The following is a 22,551-nucleotide window of genomic DNA, read 5'->3' on the forward strand; positions in this document are numbered from 1 at the left end:
GGACACGAACTAGACTCCTTCCAGATGAGAACTAAGCCAAAAGATGTGCTAAAGGGGTGCACCTCATATGTTCCAGCTGCTGGACAGTCAATGGGATCAGGCTTACACCACTCCAGAATAAAACCCAAAATGTTTATATCGTGCTGTTGGATCCTCAGCACCAACTATTTCACTCTGCGGCCATTATCAACCACACCCCCAATTGCTATCACGAGACATTCATTGTCCCTGTCTTCTTTCCTTTCTACGTTTTCTGCACTTTTCTGTATTTAGACTTTGAACCATGTTGCCTAAATCCTTGCAGAAGTGTCTCTGAGGGTATAAGGGACCCACTGTTTTGGTCAATGGCCGGCTGCAGTCAGGCTAGAGAAGATCATTCTGAGCTCCTGACTTCTTGGCAACAGCTGTCTCAGGTTGATGACAAGAGGTGAACTGGTTAGGATAAGGTGGTAGGAGAAACCTGAGGCTTGCAAGATGGCAACTTCAGAGTTTTAGGCTGTTAGGCTTACCCAGTTTGTGCAAAACTGGTATTTTTTTTTTTTTCCAGAGATGAATACATTTGCTAGATTTGAGAGAGATCCCCAGGAAGGGTGAGTGGCAAGGGCTCAGCCTTCATGGAAAACCTGCTCCCTTGTCAACATTCAGACTAAGACTTGAGAGTTCTAGGGCAGAGGCTGAACTAATTACTGCGAGTGACCAAAACGCTCTTTCTTGAAAGTAGGTGAGCCATTTGGCAGATACATAGAAAATAATAGGGGGGGAAATCAATATGAGTTTGATAGAAAATATCAACTTAAATGGTTGAAAAGTTTGGCAAAGTTATGCATATCTGGAAACATCATCTTGTAGGTAGTTCCACATGACAATATACAGTGTTGCACAGCCAGCAATGTAGTGACTTATTGTGATCAGTTAAGATCTTTCTCAGAAAAAAGGGTGGACATATGAAGAAAACAATTATTAATTTTTACTTTGGCTTTATTCTCAATAATTTTGATTTTTTTTTTTTTTTTTTAAGAGTGAGAGTTAAGGCATGTCATTTGATCTGGCATGGTGCTCCATTTATTTTTGTATTCATTCCAAGCTGTATATGGTGAATGCCAGAATGCCAACACAGAAGAACAGCCACTTCTCCCGTAGCCATAGAAGAGAAATGGTTCTGTCACTGATTTGGTAGTCATGTTTCTCAGCCATACCATTACAGATCTATTAGAAAAATGGTCATAACAGAAAAGGTAAAAGTAAAAAGTACAGATTGGTGGGAATAATTTTTCTCATTTCACCAAACATCTAAAACTCTGATAACTGTCTTTCACAATTGGAGCTGTAAATGAAATGAGTGAATAAAATGTAACCTTTGCAGTATTTCCTGTGTTCTGCATTTTTACCCCACTTATGAGTCTAAAAAAACCCAAACACTTCAGGTTTTTCCACATCTATCTAGCTTTTTGTGTTTGTTTTTTCCAAAATGGGTTGGAAAATTTACAAGATTAAGTTTTAAATAAATAGGTTTCTTCAGTAAACCAAGGGTTATGTATGTCTCTAATCTCGAGACACATAAACTGGTCTTTTATTTTCCCCAGCAGGACATTTCATTTCAAAAGCAGAAAAATGTCATTTTATTTGTCAATGCTATTTTCTCTCTTCAAATTCATTTTAATGAAGTTATTTCAGGGGAAATACATGACAGATCTGTATCTTAAGTCTTGTAATTATTAATGTTAAGCAATGTATAATTAACTCCAGCCTTTGTATGAATGAGATTTACAGGCATTTTGAAGCAATTTGTTTTCTTCTGTTATTAAATTTTAGAGACCCAAGAAACCACCACCTCCATCAGCTCCTGTCATCAAACAAGGATCAGGTAAGGTTCAGCTGATTTTGTACAGCACGTGTCAGTCTAAATTAAGCGTGTTCAAATTTACGTAGAACTCATCTCTATCAAAATTGATAAGCAGGAGATGTCTAGACAACAACTAATAAATCAGAATCAAATTGCAAAAAGATGATAACCCTGAAAGACTGTGGTGTGCTCTTTAAATGTATTGCAGGCAACCATCTGCACCATTTTAAAATAATATATTTTGCCCCTTAAACATGTCAATTTGGAATTAGTGTAATACTTCAGTTTTTAAAAGTTCTCCTGTTCCATTCCTTCACTGAAGTTAATTGTGCACATGTCTTTGCAGATTAGAACCAATATGTTGGAGTCTAATAATACCTGCAGGATGAAACTGCAGTCACTTTACACCTGCAGATCTGATTTATTGTAGAGATAAAGAGCTTTTTTGCTTATCTATAAGGTAGCATCAGCTAAATTGGCTGTAATACAGTGGCCCCATCTGGGTTGCAATCTAGATCTTACAGATCTGCATGAATGCTGGAGCTGGCTGGCTGTCTCCAGGTTCTATGCCATAGTTAGGTTTCTTGGTTTTCAATACTTCATAGCTATAAGTATAAAACTAAAAGGAGCTATCCTGCATCTGGTTATGTAGATAATAGTATTGCAAGCATATGAAGTGGCTGATTATGTTTTCCAAACAGGTGAGTGCTAGCAAAGCTGATTTTGGAATATGTTAGACTGAATTGTATATAAATACTGAGAGCTGAAACCACTTTTATTTGTAGTTTTAAAATGAACTCTCAAAATTTTCAGAAGTGCCTGCATGATTTATTTTTTCCATTAAACTTAGTTAGAAACAGTTAAAGTGTCCATGCGCTTGACAGTTCTGACCTCAGAAACCAAATTCCTGTTCTATTCATGTAAAATCACAAATCACAAGGCATGGGATTCTCTCAGTTTTCATTTGTATTGCAGTTGTGGTGGGAACATAACTATGGCAGGAATTCTTTAATCGCTTAACTCCACTTGGTTTGTTAAAATTCTGCAGCAGCACTGCCACTTCCCCCACTGCTTTAAAAAAACAAAATGAACACGTCCAATCTAGCCAGATTATTTTTCTTGTTGCTGTGGTCTGTTCCAGCTTTCAGTGCTTTAAAAAGTAAATTTCCCTCTCCAACAGTCTTGATCTATTAATAGAAGAACAAGTTACACCAGTGTACAATTTACTGTGAATCAATAGGCTATAATTTAACTAGTTTGAATTTGTTAAGCAGTTCTTTGACTGCAGAATCATGACTATAAATATTTGGTTTGCTTATTGACACCCATGGTTTATTCTTCACTCTGTCTTGAGACTCCTAAAAACATAGATTTGATTTTAAGATCAGTGACTAAGTGTCCAGAGAGAACAGTATAACTTTGCCATCTAGTGGTGGTTACACAGTAAAGATGTCTTAATGACTGCCTGACACGTTTTTTGGAAAAACTCTATAAAATGTTTCTTTCAATTTTTACTAGTTAGAGAATAATACTTTTAATATGTTTGTACCTGTTTGCATCCAACGCATTAGCCATGTCACCACAGCAGGATAACGTGCCCATTTTCAGAGGGAGAATGGATGCATAAAGTATGCGGACAATTTGATAAAGGCCATCTAAGTCTGTGGCAAAGCCAAGGCTATTGCTGTTCTTTGTCGTCATACTTGGTCTTTGACAAGTCCTGGGGGATTATGCACAAGAGTTTCTTCTGATATCTATTTAGAGGTGAAAATCATCCTATGTTTGTTTTCATCCTGACATCCTCTACTTTGTCCAATTATCACTTTACCGAGATAACACTGTATTTTACCACATCCCTATGCCAGGCCTTAGTGTCGATAGTAGGTAACAATTTCCAGTAATGTTTCTGCATATTTAGCCAGTCATAGCGTGATGAATAAATTGAGAACTTTCAGTTGCAGCCTAAATAATTAAATATCAGTATCTTCTGTTCTGATGCAGAGTGTAAAATCATAGCAGAGAATTAGAATTGGTCTTTGTAGTACAAGCAGTGCATATGTAAAGGAGATGGCTAGTTTGTATTACAGTATAGCCAGAAGTTTGGCTGTATTTCCAAATTATGCACAGCAGTAGACTGCCAGGGCCATCTGTGCTGGGCAACTTCACAAATTAAGGTGAAAACTGGAGAACCAAAGTTAGGAGCACAAGTCCCTTACATAGTCATTGAAAAGCAGTAGGCATTTCACTGGGTAGCTGGGATAGGTAATCCAACTGTGCCCACACTGGTGGGTGGGAATGCTCTGTTGAGTCTCTCTGGGAGCTAGTATGGAGTTCACCAGAGCTTACATGCAGGTGACCTTCTGCTGGCAGCTAAGGCAGGATCATGGTTAGTTTGGGGGTCACAACCCAAGTAGGGAGCACACCTGAGCCCGAGAGCTCCTAAGTGTTTGTAGGCTCGTTGTTTGAGACATGGCCTGAGAGTGTCCTTCTGTGTGTTAATGATGACTGTTAATCTTACTGTAATTAGTATATAGACTTGTGTCTCTTTTTTTTTGAACACACTGGTATGTGCAAGATTATCAATATGTTGACTTGTGCTTTACATAACTTGTGTTTAGAAAGGCTGTTTCTAGCAACAGTTTCTCCTCTCAGGGGTGAAGTATTTTTCATAGAATCAATTAGGGTGGAAAAGACCCTTAAGATCATCGAATCCAACTGTAAAATGGCAATTCAGTATTATTTATTGACATGATAAGTGATACAAGTGTTGCCTGTCCAACAGCACAGTTATATAAAGAAACAATGGCCAGTGATCACTACCGATGAGCAATTTGCACTGATGAATACTGATTTCTAGGAACCAGCTGCAGTAGAGAGTTGCAACAGCACATTTAGAAAATGTAAATGTACTTGAGAACTGCATATAATAGAACAGATTGGAGCAAAAAATTGCCTTGTGTTCCCTGCCCTGCCTCCTCTGCTTTTCTTGGATGTCATCTACTGTAATTTTTATTGAAATACTAATAGTGTTACCTAAAGCGGTTTTCAACACGACTACGTTGAAATGGCATTAGCACCTAGTAGTTAGCCAATGCAGTGAAGCCAACATCCAGTAAAGCATTTCTTATAATACGGGGATTGCATTGTGCGTGTGCCAGGAAATTTTTGCAAAATCTTCCCGTTGTTGGTGCCACGAGTTCCCATATCCCTTGTAGCAACAGAAGTCAGTATGTCAGGGTCTCTGGTACAGAGGCAGAAGGTGGCAGAGGCTTACACCTCCAGGCCAAAAGCTGTCAATTAAAATAGTCGTGCAGAATACTGTCAGTACTACTGTTCTTATCCTTCTAATTTGTGGAAGTGAACAGCTAGTACTAGAGGTGAAAAAGAGCGGGGAGTATCTTAATGTAAAATAAGCCCTGTATATTCATCTATATTTCTGTTGGCAGAAATGCCCAATTAATTGATTTATTCCTAATGATTCTCCACGCTGTTAAATTGGTCTTCACTTAAGTATGTCTACAATGGTAAAGGGTGTGTCCCCATTTAAGAATCTGTAGTTACTGAATTATTTTTTTTTCACAGAATGGTCTGAAAGTGCCTATTCTTTTGAGGTGCACGCTTTGGAAGCTGTGAACTTGGCTGTGAAAACATAAACATTCAATTGCTTTTTTGTCATTATGGTATAAGTAAATCATAGAATCATAGAATGGTTAGGGTTGGAAGGAACCTTAAAGACCACTTAATTCCAACCCCCCTGCCATGGGCAGGACACCTTCTACTAGACCAGGTTGCTCAAAGCCCCATCCAGCCTGGCCTTGAACTCTTCTAGCGATGGGCCTTCCACAACTTCCTTGAAACTAGATTTATGTTCAGTTTTAGCAAGACATTTTCAAATTGGAGAATGTAAAAAGCCTAAGAAAGTGCAGAATTAAATCTTAGGTGGCCATATGTGCTGATTTGTTGACTTGTTCAAAATTCCAAATTTTCCTTTTTTTGACAGGTACCACAGATCGAAAGCTTGAAATCAAAAAGGTGCCTCCTGAAAGGCCAGAATGTCTTCCTAATCGAACAGAAGAAAAAGGTATGAAATGTGCTTTCCTGCCTGCTCTTTGCAGAGAGATAGGGGAAATGGAACCGATGCACATCCTCATTTCCCAGTCCCTGTTTTCATTAAGTATATTGTTTAGATGTGTATTTCCCCCTCTGATTGATCTGTGATGATATGGATTTTGGAAAGGATCTCATTGTTGCTTTTGGGCTAAATTCAGGGTATTCAATTGTACCAATGCAGAGCTGTTAAGTACCCGCAGCCTCAACCGAAGTCAAGGGGAGATATGCTCTCAATACATAAAATGCTGTCTGAAGCTCTGTGCTCAGTAAAACCCAGGTCCTTGATCAAGTAAGATACTACAGGTTAGCACGTACTTTTTTCTTAACATCTCTATGCCTTGGTTCTCTAGTTAAAAGCAGGGTTGGTGGTTTTCCTGCATCACAGAGGGGGTTTGTGAAGATATAGTCATTAATGCTTATGAATCACCCCATTATTATAGTCACAAAAGTCATAGGCAAGCCTGTGAAGAAATGAAAAAATTCTGTCTTCAAAGCCAGGTTTGAACATTGCAAGAAATGGGGCACAGTACTACACAGAGCAGTGACAAGCAAATTAAACCTTTAATGGTTTCATTGTGCATTCTGAACAGTTGGGGGAAAATAGTTACATTGATTCTATAATTGAAGATGGGGTCGAGTTTCATATGTTTAAGTGGACCATTAGGTTATAGAGACAAGTTTGTTTATGGGATTTCTTAACTTTTAAGTGTCCGAACTTGCAATCTTTTAAAAGGCATGTGTATGCACGTGACTAAATGTATAATATGTGGTTATAGTTTAGTGCCAGATCATTCAGACTTTGCACCAAGATCTGTTTCTGGATATACGTCTTAGCAATCTGCCAGGTGTTTTAGCACGTTCATCTACGTAAGTTTACTTCTGGTTATGTGCGCTACTTCTCATGCTTATCTTAGCAATAAAACCCTTTCCTTTACAATTTTGGATTTACAAAGCCAACTGTCAAAACGGTGGAGGAAGTTTAAATGTGTTACTGTCCCATCGTAGAAATATCTGCAACTTTTCCAAATGTTGCAAAGAGGCCATAGGAGCCATGCCTACGTTTCTGGAGTACTGGGGAGTGGCAGGAATTGTTCAGTGTGGTGTGGCAGCAGGGGTGGCACAGGAACGTTCTTTATCCTGTGTGTTGGTACTGCCTGGCCCGTCCCTCATACATAGTTTAGATTCTTGGACACTGATGCAGTATAAATTGTCATAGGAGTAAGCGTGAAAAATCTACAGAATATGCTGGAAAAGAGTCAATCCTACAGAGGACCCAATGATTGCATCAACTGAAAGTTTACTGAAAAAGGGTATATGCCTGTGAACAACAGTTGCATACTAGACTATTCCGAATATAATGTGGGTTGTGTTTCTGGTGATTTATTCCATGATCCTCTCAGACTGAAACCTAGAACCCATTAAGCAATACCCTGTAACATTCCCAATACCTCTTACGCATATACAGAGGTGTTATATTCATGATGTATCATAGACACTGTTGTCAAGGGGAGTGTTGACATAGTAGGATACAGAGAGCAAAACTTTGATTCCTTTGAGAGTTTTGTCCTTTCTTTAAGAAGAATCAGATTTCCTATGGTGTGGCAAGTGCTTACAAGTTTGTTTTGTAGTATGAATTTAGAGCATGTTATTTACAAGAGTTATTCATGTGTATTGTACTTTACATACTCACAAGCACTGCATATTTGGCATTGAATATTGGTATGGTGACACTTCCTAACTATGCATAATCAGTTCTGCAAATGATCCAGTTTTTCATTGTCAAGCTGAAAAATTCAGTATATAAGTCTGTGCTTAAAAACCTGAATGAAAGGTCTGATTTTTCCAAGGGGTTTACATCCTGCCAAACCACTAAATTTTAATGCTTGTATTTTCATTTAATTGTAGTTCACTTGAAATACACTTTTTTTTCCCCCAGAATCGATATTTCTCTGTTTGTTCAAGAGATGTTAAGAATATCCAGCATAATTATTTTTGTGACCTTCTAACTTAATATTGTTTTATATTAGAATTTGATATAAGTTGTGCTCATGGGAAATTGTTCCATGTGATAGGTAATTTTTTGCCATTCTTATTTTTTACACTCAGAAATTGGCGAGTTACTAAAATTAGAAATAGCATTCCCATTCAGACACTGCACGCACATTTCAGCCATGAGGAATTACAGGCAGAGCAGTCAGGCAGAGCAAACAACTGATTTGTGGTAAGCATGTTATTTCAAATAAAGAATGATATAGGACCAAAGTGGAAAGGAGATAAGCTTTTTCTTTGTACACAGTGTATCTACAGTTGAAGATTTCTTGCTTAATTGTAGACTTGTGAGTGCAAATGAATTCCACTTAATAATATCCGTGTTCTTTTTTTCGGGAAATAATTGATTTAAAGAAAGATCAGAGAGAGAGCAAAAACAGTTAGACTTGCAGAAGCCTTCAGTTCCTGCTATACCTCCGAAGAAACCTCGGCCACCCAAAGCAAATTCTGTGAATAGACCTGGTACCTTGCCCCCGAGACGACCAGAAAGACCAGTTGTGCCTGTGACTCATACAAGGTATTGTTTTTCCTCTGTCCAGTGCTTTTGGGATTAGTGGAAAAAACACACATTTAAAGAACTTAGATTTAACAGTTAATGTCACAATTTATTTCACGGTAAACTGTATTTAAAGAACAAAAAAAAAAAAGAAAAAAGAAAAGCCTTCTAGTCATCTGGCTGGGTCATAACTATCTTCTCGAGATTAATAGTCTGAGACTGTTCGTTACTAATTAATTTCTACTGATGAACACACCATTAACTGCAACATCATAGTTTCCAGTGCAGAATGTGTGGGAAATATCTGCATCAGAATGTTGCACTGATATTGACTTTCTGAGTTTAACTCTAATTACTCTAGCTTAGCAAAAGCTTGGATTGTACTGAGGAACAGCATTAGACAATGCATGTTTCAAGTACTGTCATCTTGGTTTCGGTCTGTTTTCTTTGATCATTTTACATCAATTTTTAGCAAAATACATGTGTATGTGTCTTCACAGAATGTTCTTTAAGCTGGTGCCACTGCAGAATACTGCTGTCAAGTGTTCATGCTCTAATGTTGGTTGTTATTCTATAGTTAGATGATGCTCTTTATCAGAGGTGGTTACAGCCTTTGAGGAGCACTGCGGAATTGGACATGACAACACAACTCCATTTAATCTCTGCCAGAGCTTGGAAAAGCAGAGGTTGCAGAAATTAAAGCCTGTAGTCTTCATCAAGTCTAGATGGTTGTATTAGTCATCGGCATCTGGGTTGTGCACTGTAGGCTTCCTTTACGCATAGTGGATAGAAATAGGTGAAAACCAGAAAGAAGCAGTTACCTAAAATGGGCAGGCTGCACATCTTGCAGCTAGAATACAGGCATAGAAATAACCTTACTATTGTACTGTTAGAAAAATTATCTGCCATTGAACTACTGGAGTTCAAGTATGCTAATGGTGGATTAAATACCAGAATTAGAGTATAGGGTAGAGTGGAATAAAATAGAAATCCTAGACATTGATTCCCCTCATTCCTCCACATATGTTTCATTAAATGCTCTCAGTGTGAAGTCTGAGACACATAAAATAAAAAAACGGTGCCTGCCTTGTGCTGACAGTTTCATCTTACTGAAGTGCTTTGGCTGTGCATCTCTGAGAACTTAGTCGTCTATCCAGGTGCTATTGCCACAACTTCTTGTGGACTTCTTGGCTTTAAACACGCTTGCCCTGTTGTTCCAAAATATAGTCCACACCTGCTGGTCACTTGGGCGTGCTTGGAAAAGCAAGCATTTGCTACGACCTTTAGATTTAGCTAAGTGATGTCTTCTTGGCAATACATACCCCAGTGTTCTGTTCACTGGCTAGGCATGCAACGGGGTAGCTATTCTTTTGTTCCATCCTTTGCCTGGAATATTTTAAACATATTATAAATATTTTAAACATTTAGAATTGTGGAGGGATGTTTTATTTCTCTTCTGTTTTCCTTTTTTCTAAGTAAAAAATCGCATAAATGAACCATGCATTTTTAAAGTACTTCAGTTTTCATGTTAACAAAGTGAAAAAGCAGATCTAAACAGTAACCCTGTTATGTTTTTAATTGTCCAAACTCTGCTATGTCTAGCACAGAGAAAAAATGGTTCTTTCTTTTTATCTAATACCATTATATTTGAAAGAATTTTACTTGTAACAGTAGTTAGGTTACAAATTAGAAAGATGTTTTTTTAAGATGATGATGCACATTGATGATCATAGTGCTAGCAGTTTCCCTATGAATTTCTTTATCAGCTAATTCAAATTAATGGAGTTGTTTCATATAGCTGTTCTGCCTGGTAAGGTCTAACTTGTAAGGGTGTCTTGTAGGAAGAGGGCGGAAAGTTCACATAATGAAATAATCCATGGAATAGACTTTTAATTACTTGAATAATTAAGAAATGTGAAACTTGAAATGGAAGCAGTCACTTCAATAAAGGTGGTTTGGTTTTCAATTGGTTCAGTTTAATAAGATAGTAAATATTTTTTAAGACCTGCTGGTGTCCATTTCCAGAATCTGAAAAACCTAAAGCAATTTGAATAAAAATTGAACCAGCAGAATTTTTGCTGACCTGTCGTGGTTTAACCCCGATGGGCAGCTCAGCCCCACCCAGCCGCTCACTCCCTCCCCCACAGTGGGACGGAGGTGAGAATCGGAAGGGCAAAAGTGAGAAAACTCGTGGGTTGAGTTAAAGACAGTTAAACAGATAAAGCAAACGCTTTATCTGTTGGCAGGTGTTCCGCCATCCCAAGGAAGGCAGGGCTTCATCACAGGTAGTGGTGACTTGGGAAGACAAATGCCGTAACTCTGAACTTCCCCTTCTTCCTCCTTCTTCCCCCAGCTTTTATTGCTGAACATGACCTTGTATGACATGGGATATCGCTTTGGTCAGTTGGGGTCAGCTGTCCTGCCTGTGTCCCTTCCCAGCTTCTTGTGCCCCCCCCAGCCTGCTCACTGTTGGGGCAGCGTGAGAAACAGAGAATACCTTGACACTGTGTAAGCACTGGTCAGCAATAACCAAAACACCCCTGTGTAATCAACACTGTTTTCATCACAAATCCAAAACATAGCACCATGCAGGCTGCTATAAAGAAAATTAACTCTATCCCAGACAAAACTAGTACCTGATCCTGAGGAAAAAATTGCTGTAGTTACAACGTGAGCCTTATGAGATTTCCATGGCAGCTGCTGAGCAGAAGAGGGTATTTTTCTGTTCTGAATAAGTGGCCTGCATCTTATGCATCTCACTGACTTCTTGTGGCAATGAATGTTTTTCCATTTAAATATAATCCTCCTTCCTTGGAGGCAGGTTAGGGCTTCAAGGGTAATAGGAGAGACAAAAAACCATGCGGGACAGAGAATAGCTGTCAGTTTGCTCCAAAGGCTTCACAGCTTATTTAGACATACCTGTGATTATACCATTTACTGATGAGTCAATTCTCTGGAGTAGGCAAGCCATAAAGACCTACAGAAAGGGCATTTTTACAATCAGTCTAAACCAGTCTGTGTCCATGCTGCTGCTAACAGGAGCAGGTTCCCTCTCCTGGCAGCCCGTTCCCGCAGCCTCCCTTATGTTAGCACCAGCATTGTGCAGCCATCCAGCCATATGGGTCAGGGAGCTGCTCCAGATGGCAATTAATCAGTTTGCAGGGGGATTTCTATTAGTGTGGGCTTTCTTTCAGGCTGATAATTTGTCTGGTCAAGCTGTCAGCCTATCTGCATGGGCACGAGCAGAGGGAGGGAGATGCTGTGACCAAGAAGGCATGGCTCCGGTCCTTTCGCGACAGTATGGATGTAGATTTGCATAATAAGCCCACTGATTCTTTTGACGGCGGAGCCAGGTTTACAGCGGAACTGGGTTTTTTGTGGGGTTGATGTCACACATCTTGGTATCTTTTATAGTCAAATGGTAAATGTTGTGACTTTCAGCCCTGAATCACACCATCCTAAGAATCTTCTCCAAAACCATACTCACACATTTCCTAGAGCACTTCCAACTCACATGGTGCTCTCAGTTTGCTGGGAAATATATGTGTGCAAAACAGAGTATGCAGTCAGATGCTCATTGCCCCGTCAGCCAAGAAACTTATAGATTTACAAATATATAAGCAATTTTTTAAAAAAAGTTAAAGGCCAAAAGATAAGAAAACTAATTGATCAGGTAGATCACTTGGAGAATATCCTTATTAATCATCTTGCCAATTACTACATTTTTTCTAGGAATGTGTTAAATTTCTTCTCTTTTCTTCATGGCGCAGACTGCCTGCCGTATTGATAGCTGTGTAGGACTGGTTTGTTTTTCCAGGTTGTAAACTGGTTGCCTGTCTTTCTTAGTTCATAGAATACTTGTCACCCTACCACAGTGTTTAACAGGATGTATGTTCACTTAATCTGTGACTTCCTCTGGTTTTTAACACAAATTTTCAGGCTCTATCACAGTCTTCCTGAAGTCTGAAACAGGGTTTCCAACCACTTTGTGTATTACTCATAAACTGCTGCCATGAGTTGAGGTTCAGGCCATCTGTTGTCAGCTTATGGCATCAAAAGCAGAGACAAATGAAAAAAATCAGTGAGATTCAGGAGCTTGCAATGTATTTTACTGTCAATGGCTAATTACTGCTGTTTGTAGAAATGCACATCTGCCTGGGTTGTTTCAGGGACAAGATCTCTATTTTTACCCATAATTTGGGTACCTGAGGTATATCATAAATGTTACAGCGCTACGCTGGGAATAGTCATTGTGGAAAAACTATGATATTCATTAGTTGACCTGATAATGATGGTAATTATTGCATTAATTGGACAGTTGTTATCACAGTAAATGTCACAGGGATTTGTCTGTGTGACCTATGCAATGCCAAGCTATTTGCCTACCACTGGATCTTTTTTAATTAATTGTTTCAATAGCCAGATTATTTTAGTAAACTTGAGTAGTTGTGGGATATAAAGTTCTACAAAGAGAGAATAATCATGTTGCTTATGTTTGAGCTCCCGTTTGATTTAAAAATAGTTCCTCTGTATAAAGTATCACAACTCTTGACACTTGCCTATTCCAAAGACATTTTCAGACAGACTAGGTGATCTTGTTTCTTTAGACCTGTGGAGACAATATTCATAGTCTAATCTCATAAGCAGCATGCATAAATAAATCCTCTAAATAAAGATGTTCTTTTGGTGCAAGAGCTGCGTTTATGAGTAAATACTAGGAACCGCTGAAATGCACAATGCTGGCTTGAGGTTCTCTCCCTTTCTGCAGCATTCTAGATCTCCCATTGCTATAGTTTATGCAAGCCAATTAATTAGAAACAGTTATGAATAAAGATGTCCCTTTGCCCTTAGATTTCCTTCATGTTGAGATGCTGTGAACATCTGAAGAATTACTCAGGACGCTACGGTGTCTAAAATAGGCTTTTTTGACAGGTGTTAAGGAGAAATGAGATAAGGTTAATCCATACAGCATGTCTTCTTACTGGTGATTGCTCTCTCTGACACATTGCTATTACTCTGGTGCTACAAAGGAAGAATATTTCCCTCTCTTATTATTAATTGCAACTTGTCTATCAATTTACTGTAACCCACACAAAAACTCCAATAAAATATCTCCTCTTCTTGATCCAAATGTAGGAGTGATAGTCCAAAAGTGGAATTAGTGGGCAGTACAGTGTCCGGCACTCTAGAGAAAGACTCCTCTGAAAGAAGCAATGACATCGGTAAGTTATAGTGCTTTTTATAGTTTGCCTAAGAAACGTATAGTGTAAAACTCTGCTTTTTAGTGACTTTGTTATGATCCAAAAGGCAGATTGAGGATTTGGCAATGAATGTGTGTGCATTTATATCAGATTTTAACTGCAGGATTAAAGGATCATTTCTGCTTTACTTAAAAAAGGTTTGTTGGGGTTTTCTGTTTAAAAAGAATTTTAAAAGGAAATATGGAATGGTGATCTATTTTGAATAGAAGGGCTTTTGTTATTTCTGTTTAAAAGTTTGAAACAAGTGAGAAGGCCAACAATAATAAAGTCATGCTTGTTTAACAGATGTAATATTAGTGCTGCCATATTTTTAATGCTGCAAAAGATTGTGGTTTTGGTGCAGTTAGTAATCTTTACACTTTCCAATACAAAGGGATAGAGACCCAATTGAGGTCAATCTGAATAAATTTTACTGCAAACACCAATTAAAAGTAGTCTACATTTCTCTTGAAAGTAATAAATTTGTGTTCCAAACAGTTTAATCGGGAAATCACCTGGAAAGGAGTAACAGTAGGTTATTTTTCTGTCTTCTCTCGCCCTCCTTCCTTCTCAAGTTGGCAGTGCAGGAGAGGTGTTTGCTGGGGTGACTGCTGCAGTAAGTGGCGTTGGAAAGCAAGGTGCTCTGACTCTTGTCCCAGGGCTGTAAGCAAAAGCCGCGACAGCCATCTTCTACCTCTACTTAGAAATACGCCAGCGACAGCTGCTGCCGTCGCTCTCCTCCCCAGTCGCAGCTGTGCCGCGAGAGACCTGTTTTTATAAAAGGCAGAACCAGGGTACCCTGAATGTGTAAAAACTACCTTTTGCTGGCGGCATTAAATGTTATTTCGGTGAGGTGGTTTCTACCCAGACTGCTTTATTAGTAAAACATTTCTGTGAAATATAGACTTTCAACAGCCAAACCTGCCTTTTCTTTGGACTTAGAAGCAGAGCCCTAAGTTATAGATGGATTTTAATTGCAGTGTAACAATAAAATGCTAAATCAATTTCACGTAGGTTTATGAGCTTTTCAGCATCCATATGTCTGCTTTTTTTTAACCTTCTGCTGTTGCTATGGTTTATGATAGTAACATTCTTATGGAGAAGCAAGTAGTATGTTTTTCACAGATTTTCATTGGGGATAAACATGGAAAAATTGAAGCTTGTGATAAGTTGCATGAATATTTTTATTGTAGAGATTAATAATAAGGGATGGTATGGGAATGCAGTCAAATTTTACCATTTAGTGCTGTTACCCATGTTTACAAATTTGCTTCAAAATATGTAAGCCTTTGCTCACTTAAAAGAGAAAGCTGTGAGTGCAAATAACATGTAGTGGTGTGATGGAAGTAAACATTTTTTAATCCTTGTGCTAATTTCCTTGGAATCATTATCAGGATAAAAGCTTACAGTGTTTTGTATTTTTTTCTGGGTTTGTTTTCTGTTTTTTGTTTTGTTTTGTTTTTTAACAACCTGTAAAAGGTTAGGTAGGAAATATGATTTCTAGTAATTTTTATTCATTTCCGGAACTTAGATGTTGGTTTTTTTGTGTTGTTGTTTTGTTTTTTTTTAATGTATAATAGGAGCCAACAAGAGTCCATAAACTAAACCACACACATGTTGCAAAGGGTTTAGCTAATGCCCTCCTGTTACCATTAACAAGGGGAACCTATTGAGCCCAAGGATAAAATAGTGTGAATACTTAGATAAGTATAACTTGATAGGGTCAAACCAGGATGGCATTTACAAGGGCAAATCATGTCATTCTAGCCTGTTAGACAACTCATGAAAAAAAAAAAAAAAAGAAATATGATTTTGGAATGAAAGTGGACCCAAAGATCATAACTGTTATAAATTTTCAGGGGACTTCTGACGGCTCATGTAAAATATTGTTAAAGAAATAAACAGCCTTTTAAGAGAGGTTAGAGTAATAAATTACAACTTAATAAGCCAAAACAATTCACTGTGGATTAACGTCTTTCACTATGAGGAGAGGTTTGGAGTTCAGGACAGTTTATGAGCAGTGTAATTGGAAAGATTTATGATAAATGTGTTAGATTTTTTTATTTATTTACAAAGAGAACAATGGGTTGGAGAAATCTTGTGGCTAAATGAGTTGTTAGTAAAGATGATGTATGAGTGAGTGGAGTTGTCCAGTGTATTCCAAAACAATGATGGATCAGGCAGTGTGAATCCAGCTAATATTTAGCTGTGATGTGTGTTCCAAATGTTACCCCGGTGTCGTGTACTCTGTGGGGAGGACAGCCTCAGCTTCTCTGAGGTTCATCCTTCCAGTCAAAATGGATCTGATTAGATCTACCATTTGATGTCTTTTCAGTAATCCAAATTTACACAATAAATTAGAGTGGACCTATGTGACAGACAAGGTGGGGCTTAGCAGTAGCCTTTGAAAGAAAATGGAAGTTAAATCGCAGAAGCTCGGGTTTATGATCATTCTGGTTATTGGTTACTGGGCTCCTCTTTACTCTTCCATTAGCCCCAGTGCCATTCAAGCTCTCGGAGAGGACAGAGGGAAGAGCAGCAGTCAGTTGCAAGTTGCCTCACCCTCTTCTTGCTTATGTGAAGTACTGATGATCAATCATGGACTGAAAATGAATAATACAGCACTCTTCTGGCTTTTTCTGCACTAGCCGCGTTAACCTGGATAGTGGCTGTTGCGTTCTCAGCCCTATAGCCAATCTAAAGCTCTCGGTCTTTCTTTCAAAGCAGAGAGATGTAGAAAAGCACTGGAGAGACAGTTTTGGTTATAAAAGCAAAGCATACTAAAGCTGGATGGAGAGCAGTTTTCCATTCTGTGAAACCTTTTTAAGGATTTCTAAACTGGTTGCTTTTCTTTGTCATGATAAGACCAAAATCTTTACAACGAGGGAGGAGAAGGTACAGGGTCCTTCCATATGCCATCTCACAAAAAACCCAAACAAATTATCAGCAAAACAAAATCAGTAATTCCATCAACAGTTGAGAAGCAATATGCAGAGGGGAATTGGGACATCCAGGTTCAAAACTTGTATTCTGTCCAGGTCCCCTATTCTAGAACAGTGTGTTAAACATCGCTTGTTTCAGAAATGGCATTTTTCTGTTTATTTTCTAAAGTAATATTCCACCCGTGGATCAGTGTTGTCTAGCCAGAAAACCTCATAACTTTAAAAACACCTTTAAAAACGTTCAGTCAGCTTTCCCGATCAGGAATTCACAAATGCTTGAGCAAGGCTGAAGTGATGTGTAGTACAGTGCATAACATTCTGTCAGTTGCATATATAAAAAAGTTATTTTTATGTAGATGTTAGCGCATGGCTTGATTTCACTAGCATGCTCTGCAGAGTTGTGACTTGGCACTTAAATTTCTTGATGATAATACAGCACTGATTACAATTTTGCAATCTGTACTGACAAGAGCAAGTCCTGTTCAGCAACAGCACTGCTGATTGTAGATACAATGGCAGCTATTACTACTGTTGTTCATGCCTTTGCTTCTTTCCACAATCCTTACAAAAACCATTGGAAAACTAGCCTTCAGAATATAATATTTAAGAGGAACCATTCCCCATTCCTCCTCACTTCTTCATTTGTTTTCTTTTTCCCTGTTTTCAGTGATGCCTTTACTTTCCTTTCCACACATCTTTCATCCAGCTTTTCCCATTTACATCTCTTTGCCATGGGTAACTCTTCTTCATTTCATGAGGGTAAGGCTTTTGGTTTTTTCCATTTCTTCTCTGTCCTGTCTTTGCTTTAGTTGACAATGCATAACAAATACAAAAAGAAGTATTTTGTAGAACACCTAATGTATAAATGGCTATTACAGATTTTTTTTTTTTAATTAGAAGTTGAAATTGAGTGTACTGTGACAGAAAATCTTGCACAATAGCACTGAAAAAAGAAATCACTATAGTTTATTTTATTGTACTGTAAGAAATGTTAGTGACACAAGTGACATATAGAGTTTGCATGTGCAGTTTGTCCATGCTGTGGTTCTTACAGACAGATGGCGTCATCGCAGAGTTTAATGCATATATTTCATTGTGATGTCCTTACATGTTAGAAAATGAAAATATTTAGCAGCATGCTAGGGTGGTTCTCTAGTCTGAAAGAGGAAAAAAATCCCAACAGAACAAAAGACAGAAATTTGAGAAGAGCTCACTGGCTCTCAGTGGAGCAGTTTACGTCACGGTTACATCACCCAAGACTTTGTCTCCAATATAGCTGTGGTTAAATCAAAGTAGTTACATCTTTTATAAAGTCTCACATACCAATAACTGTTCTGGATTGAGAATGGGTCTTGAGCTTAGCTTAAAATGCTTCTAAAGCAACATAAGCCACCCTGAAAGTAAGCCCTGTTCTACCAACAGAAGAGTAGTCCTTATGTAGAATTACATTGATTTCAACAGCTTAAATTAATGCCTTATTGCATAACTTGACTTTTTTTTAGGTTATGTGTTTCTTTTTAATTTCATAAAGAATTGTTATATCTGAGGGCCAATGCAATGATAGAAACATCTAGCACATATAATAGCTTACTCGATCAAAAACTAATGCTTACAGAAATTACTGAATTATTCCAATTAATTATTGGTATTGAGTTATTTCTGCAAGTCAGGATTAATCCTAAACCTTTTAACAATATATACACACAGACTGGAATCCTGCAATCCTGAAACAAGACTTGTCTATGCAAAATAAACTCACTTTGAAATCATTTAGCACTTAAAATCATACAGATTTAAGCGAGTTGAAGAATAAGCCACAAAGAAATAAAAATAATATATCTACTGTGGAAATGCCCAGTTAATCCACACAAGAAGCAGTTTCTGTGCTTTGCAAAAAGACTGCGCTGCACAGGCGCTTCGCACACAGAGCCAAGCGGATGTATCTTTCCAATGTTTTTCCTGGCTCTTTACACATTTTGCATAGTATTTATGAAAGCAGTTAATAATCTTCATCAGCGCTAATGTAAAGCACATATGTCTTCCATTGATTCCTGCTTAAACATATAGTGTTGGTGTGAATTTTCTTAGGAGATTCCCTGAAAGCTGGTTAATGTGAGTCCATTTTTCAGCATTTCCTCAGACTTTAATCTTCAGAGCATTTGCTGTGGAGGATCATGAAGTACTGGCTGAACTCACATTATTAGCCATACTCTTTTTCTCTCTCTCCCCCCAAGCCTGCTGCTAACTTGCCTGGAAAGGTAGTTAAAAATACCCTACTTGAAAATATCGAATAAACAAACAAACAAACAAAAATCTTCAGTATGTCGTGCTTCCTTGAGTTGTATTTGCAGTTGTTCTAGAGCTGTTCTGTGCTCATATTTGTTAGGAGAGGCGATTGCCGTGCCTCTGACTGGAAGAAAAAGTGACCTAATAAGATTTGGCCCACACTAGGGAAAAAGACAGAGAATCTTTCCAGTGAAAGGCTGTAGAATGGAGTGAGTTTGTCTTTAAATCACAGGCTGTTATACTGTGAGACATTATAATTATTTTGCCTGAAGGCACAGAGTAAAAGTTGGAAAAAAGAAAATACTGGTAAATATAAGGGTTGGAGGACAAAATGTGACTCATATAACGAAGACTGAAATCTGCCTAAACCGGTTATTTCTTTTTATCCTGCTGTTCATGCTCATTTTAATAGAGCGAAGCAAAGGAGCAGAATTACCCAACTGGGTTAAGTTGTAATATTTATGTCAGTGAATCAAAATCACCCATAAACATAGTTGTGAATTTTAAATATTGTAATCAGGGATATGTTAATGGTTCATTACGTAAATTAGGCCTCTTGCCGTGGAGGGTCCAGAAAAAGGCAGTAAACCAGAAATTTAAATCGTTCTCCATGTGTGTCAAGTTGAGGTGCCTGAAAACAGCATATCCATTTCTTCTAGCTCAGTTTTCTTGACCTTTCAGTTCTTTCTTGGCATCTTCTGAATCATTAAAAATAAAATCCTTATGAGGGCACTGGCAAGTGGTTAGCAAAGCTCATTATGGCAGCTTTCTACATTCAGCTATTAAAGTGATAGAAGTCAGGATTGAAATGGGAAAAGATAATTGTGTATTTTAGGAAAGGTAGCTGGCCAGTGACTGTCCTGGGAAGCCCAGTGAGCTAAGCTGTTTCCCTCCAAAGCAAAGAACCATGCGGGCAGGCCTCCCCAGCACATCGCTGTGATACTCCTGAACACCCTGCAGCCAGGGAGCCCTCCTGCTAAAAAGTGCCTTACCCAAATCTTAAAAAAGAGTCTGCAGTTCACTATGGGTGAGATTCTGCTGCCCTCAACCTGGCTGGGAGCACAGTTGCGTTCCTTGAAGGGTACAGTGCTGTTCAGCATGGAGGGAGTAGCAGAATCTGGGCACTTAAGTATTTAAAATAATTGTGGTCTTCTGAAAATCCCCAGTAATATTTGGATTATTGTTTGAGTTGTTTTTAAATTAGCGCTATATATTGAATGGACATTAATGTAGAAGATTTTGTCTGCAGTGTCTCTGTCTCATTTGATAGCTTTCAGGATTATTGTATTTGAAGACAGTGTATATACCATTTCACAAGCCTGTTGTCAATATTTTAAATGTATTGAAAATGATTATGGAATGAAATCTACCTCTGTGGCTTTTATGACATCTTCTTCAAATGAATTGAAAGCCACCTTTGCCTCATTTCCTCCAGCCCTGCTGTATTTCTGTTCTATGAAACCTCACCATTAGCATTCTGAATGTGCTGATTCTGCTATTATCCATCACTTTCCATTTCAGTTTTCTCAAGGTGAAATCTCTTTGGTAATTCAAAGAGCTTTCTGTCTTCATTATGTATAAATTGTTTTGCCCAAAGTCTAAAAAACCTAACCTTAAGATAAAGTTGAGGCCTAGGCACATTTTATGCCAGAATAGTAAATGTAAGGGGGAAAAGGGGTAAGGAAGGACGCATAACCATTTAACTTTTTCCCCCTGCGATTTTTTTTTTTTTGAGGCATTGAAGGTTGTTTTCCAGGAATGTACAAGTCTAATGAGCTGAGAACTTTTTCCTTAAATAATTGTTTTCCTGGATCTCAACTTTTTTAAAAAAAGACTATCAGCATGTTTTAAAAATAACCATGTCTCCAAATGAACATAGCAATGGGGAAAAATATCCTATTCTTAAATGGCTTGGAAGGATACCAGGGGATAATTCTTGCACGGCTGACATTTTTTATATTTATTAAATATGTTTGCTAAGTAAGCCGGGCATTTGATGGTGTGTACTACACTAGTGTACTAGAATTACTCTGATGTCTTTCTCCCCATCTCATGAATTACTTCATGAATTACCAGCTTGATCAGCAAGACAGTAAGAATGATGAATGTGTCTGTTTAGTTGTAGAACAAGTATCAACTATTTTTTTTTTAGTTAGGGCATGCCACTGTTAATTGAAGGGTGCCCTTGATGTTCTGTGTGTTCAGTAGAACCTTCCTTGCTGTTTGTTATTACAACAGACATAGAGAAAGCTAGACCAGTGCAGAGTTCAGGTCTGTTGGATACTGACGCTGCCTTATGGGCAATTATGCCTTATGGCTGCGAATACTTTATTTTTAATGATGCCCCATTTGGTCCAGCTTAGGAAGGTTTTACATTTTGCTTATTAAGTAAATTTAAGTTCCCAAATTCTGATAGCTACAGAAATACAAACTAAAATCAAATCTCTCTGCATTTAATGATCTCCATGAGTATAATACAGTCACACCCATATAACCTTGCTTTCCATTAGCAAAATATAATTAAAAAAGAAGTATAAGTGAATTCATTACTGAATCTACAGTATAGAGGCAAGGCAGAGGTCTCTTGAGTGGTTGTGTTTCTCATTTTTTTTACCAGTTTACTATATGGGAATTTTCCTGAATGAGTATCTCGTATGTGATGACTGTGGAAGGTGGTGATAACCTTAGATGAAGAACAGATTTGGAAGCGAGAACCACATCTAAATAAGCAGAACAGGCAGGGAGGGAATAAAGGGCATATGAAAGTACTGGAAATGGATTTACTATTTTAGCATTGTACCAAGTGTTGTCCCTTACACTTAAATAGAATTTCATTTATAGTATCAGCTGAATGGTTGTGATTTCACTAGTTTGGCATCAGATTCTACCTGTGGAGACTTTCCAGCCTCTGCTCTGCTCTGCTCTTTTTTAAAAATTCGGTGCAGGTATAGGCTGCTTTAATTTATTTTTTTAGGTATCAGAAATGTATTCAGAAGTGGAAAAAATTGAAGATTCCTGGTATTTCTTGATAATAGAAGCTTTGCACAGAAATCTTCATCTTGCATGGTATTCATAAAATGTGCATAGCAGATTTTATCTGCAAGTGCTCATGAGTCTCAAGGACACAAAGTCATACATTCTTAGTATATCAATACATTTTACAATTTAAACGTGAGTATTGTATTCTGATCCAACATAAAACTAGGTAATTATTAGTTTATTTAAGCCAAAGAAACACATTGAATTAATGCCTTCAGTATTTTCTTCATTGATTGTTTTCCGTATTAGTGTGGATATCTTTTGAAAGAACGGAGGAAGGGACAGTGGTGCTTACCATAGAAGTGGCAACACAAGAGAGAGGAATGTGATGCATTGGAGCCTTCCTGGGCTTTGAGATAACTTCAGCCACTTTGCTACCTGCCAACTACCCCCCAAAGCAGTAGTCCCCTCTTCCTCCCAGTTTTAGCAGCTTGTATCAGTCCTCTGATACTGATACTGATCCTTCTTTCAGCATGGGAATTTGTGTGTCTGGGCACATGATGTTGGAAAATTAGCTGAATTAAAACTAGCTCAGGAAAATAATTA

At 38.1% G+C, this 22,551-nt stretch overlaps 1 protein-coding gene across 8 annotated transcripts in view; it reads left to right on the forward strand.

The window, feature by feature from the left end:
• Positions 1-22,551, forward strand: part of SH3KBP1 (SH3 domain containing kinase binding protein 1) — a 232,978-nt gene that overhangs the window by 198,406 nt on the left and 12,021 nt on the right. For all 8 annotated transcript variants that reach the window (XM_074605339.1, XM_074605346.1, XM_074605365.1 and 5 more), the window contains 4 exons: positions 1,813-1,864; positions 5,844-5,924; positions 8,357-8,519; positions 13,635-13,720. In XM_074605339.1, coding sequence (XP_074461440.1) covers positions 1,813-1,864; positions 5,844-5,924; positions 8,357-8,519; positions 13,635-13,720 — 382 coding nt within the window. The remainder of the gene's footprint in view (positions 1-1,812; positions 1,865-5,843; positions 5,925-8,356; positions 8,520-13,634; positions 13,721-22,551) is intronic.

This window comes from Larus michahellis, chromosome 1, assembly GCF_964199755.1.
Source record: "Larus michahellis chromosome 1, bLarMic1.1, whole genome shotgun sequence".
NCBI lineage: Eukaryota > Metazoa > Chordata > Aves > Charadriiformes > Laridae > Larus > Larus michahellis.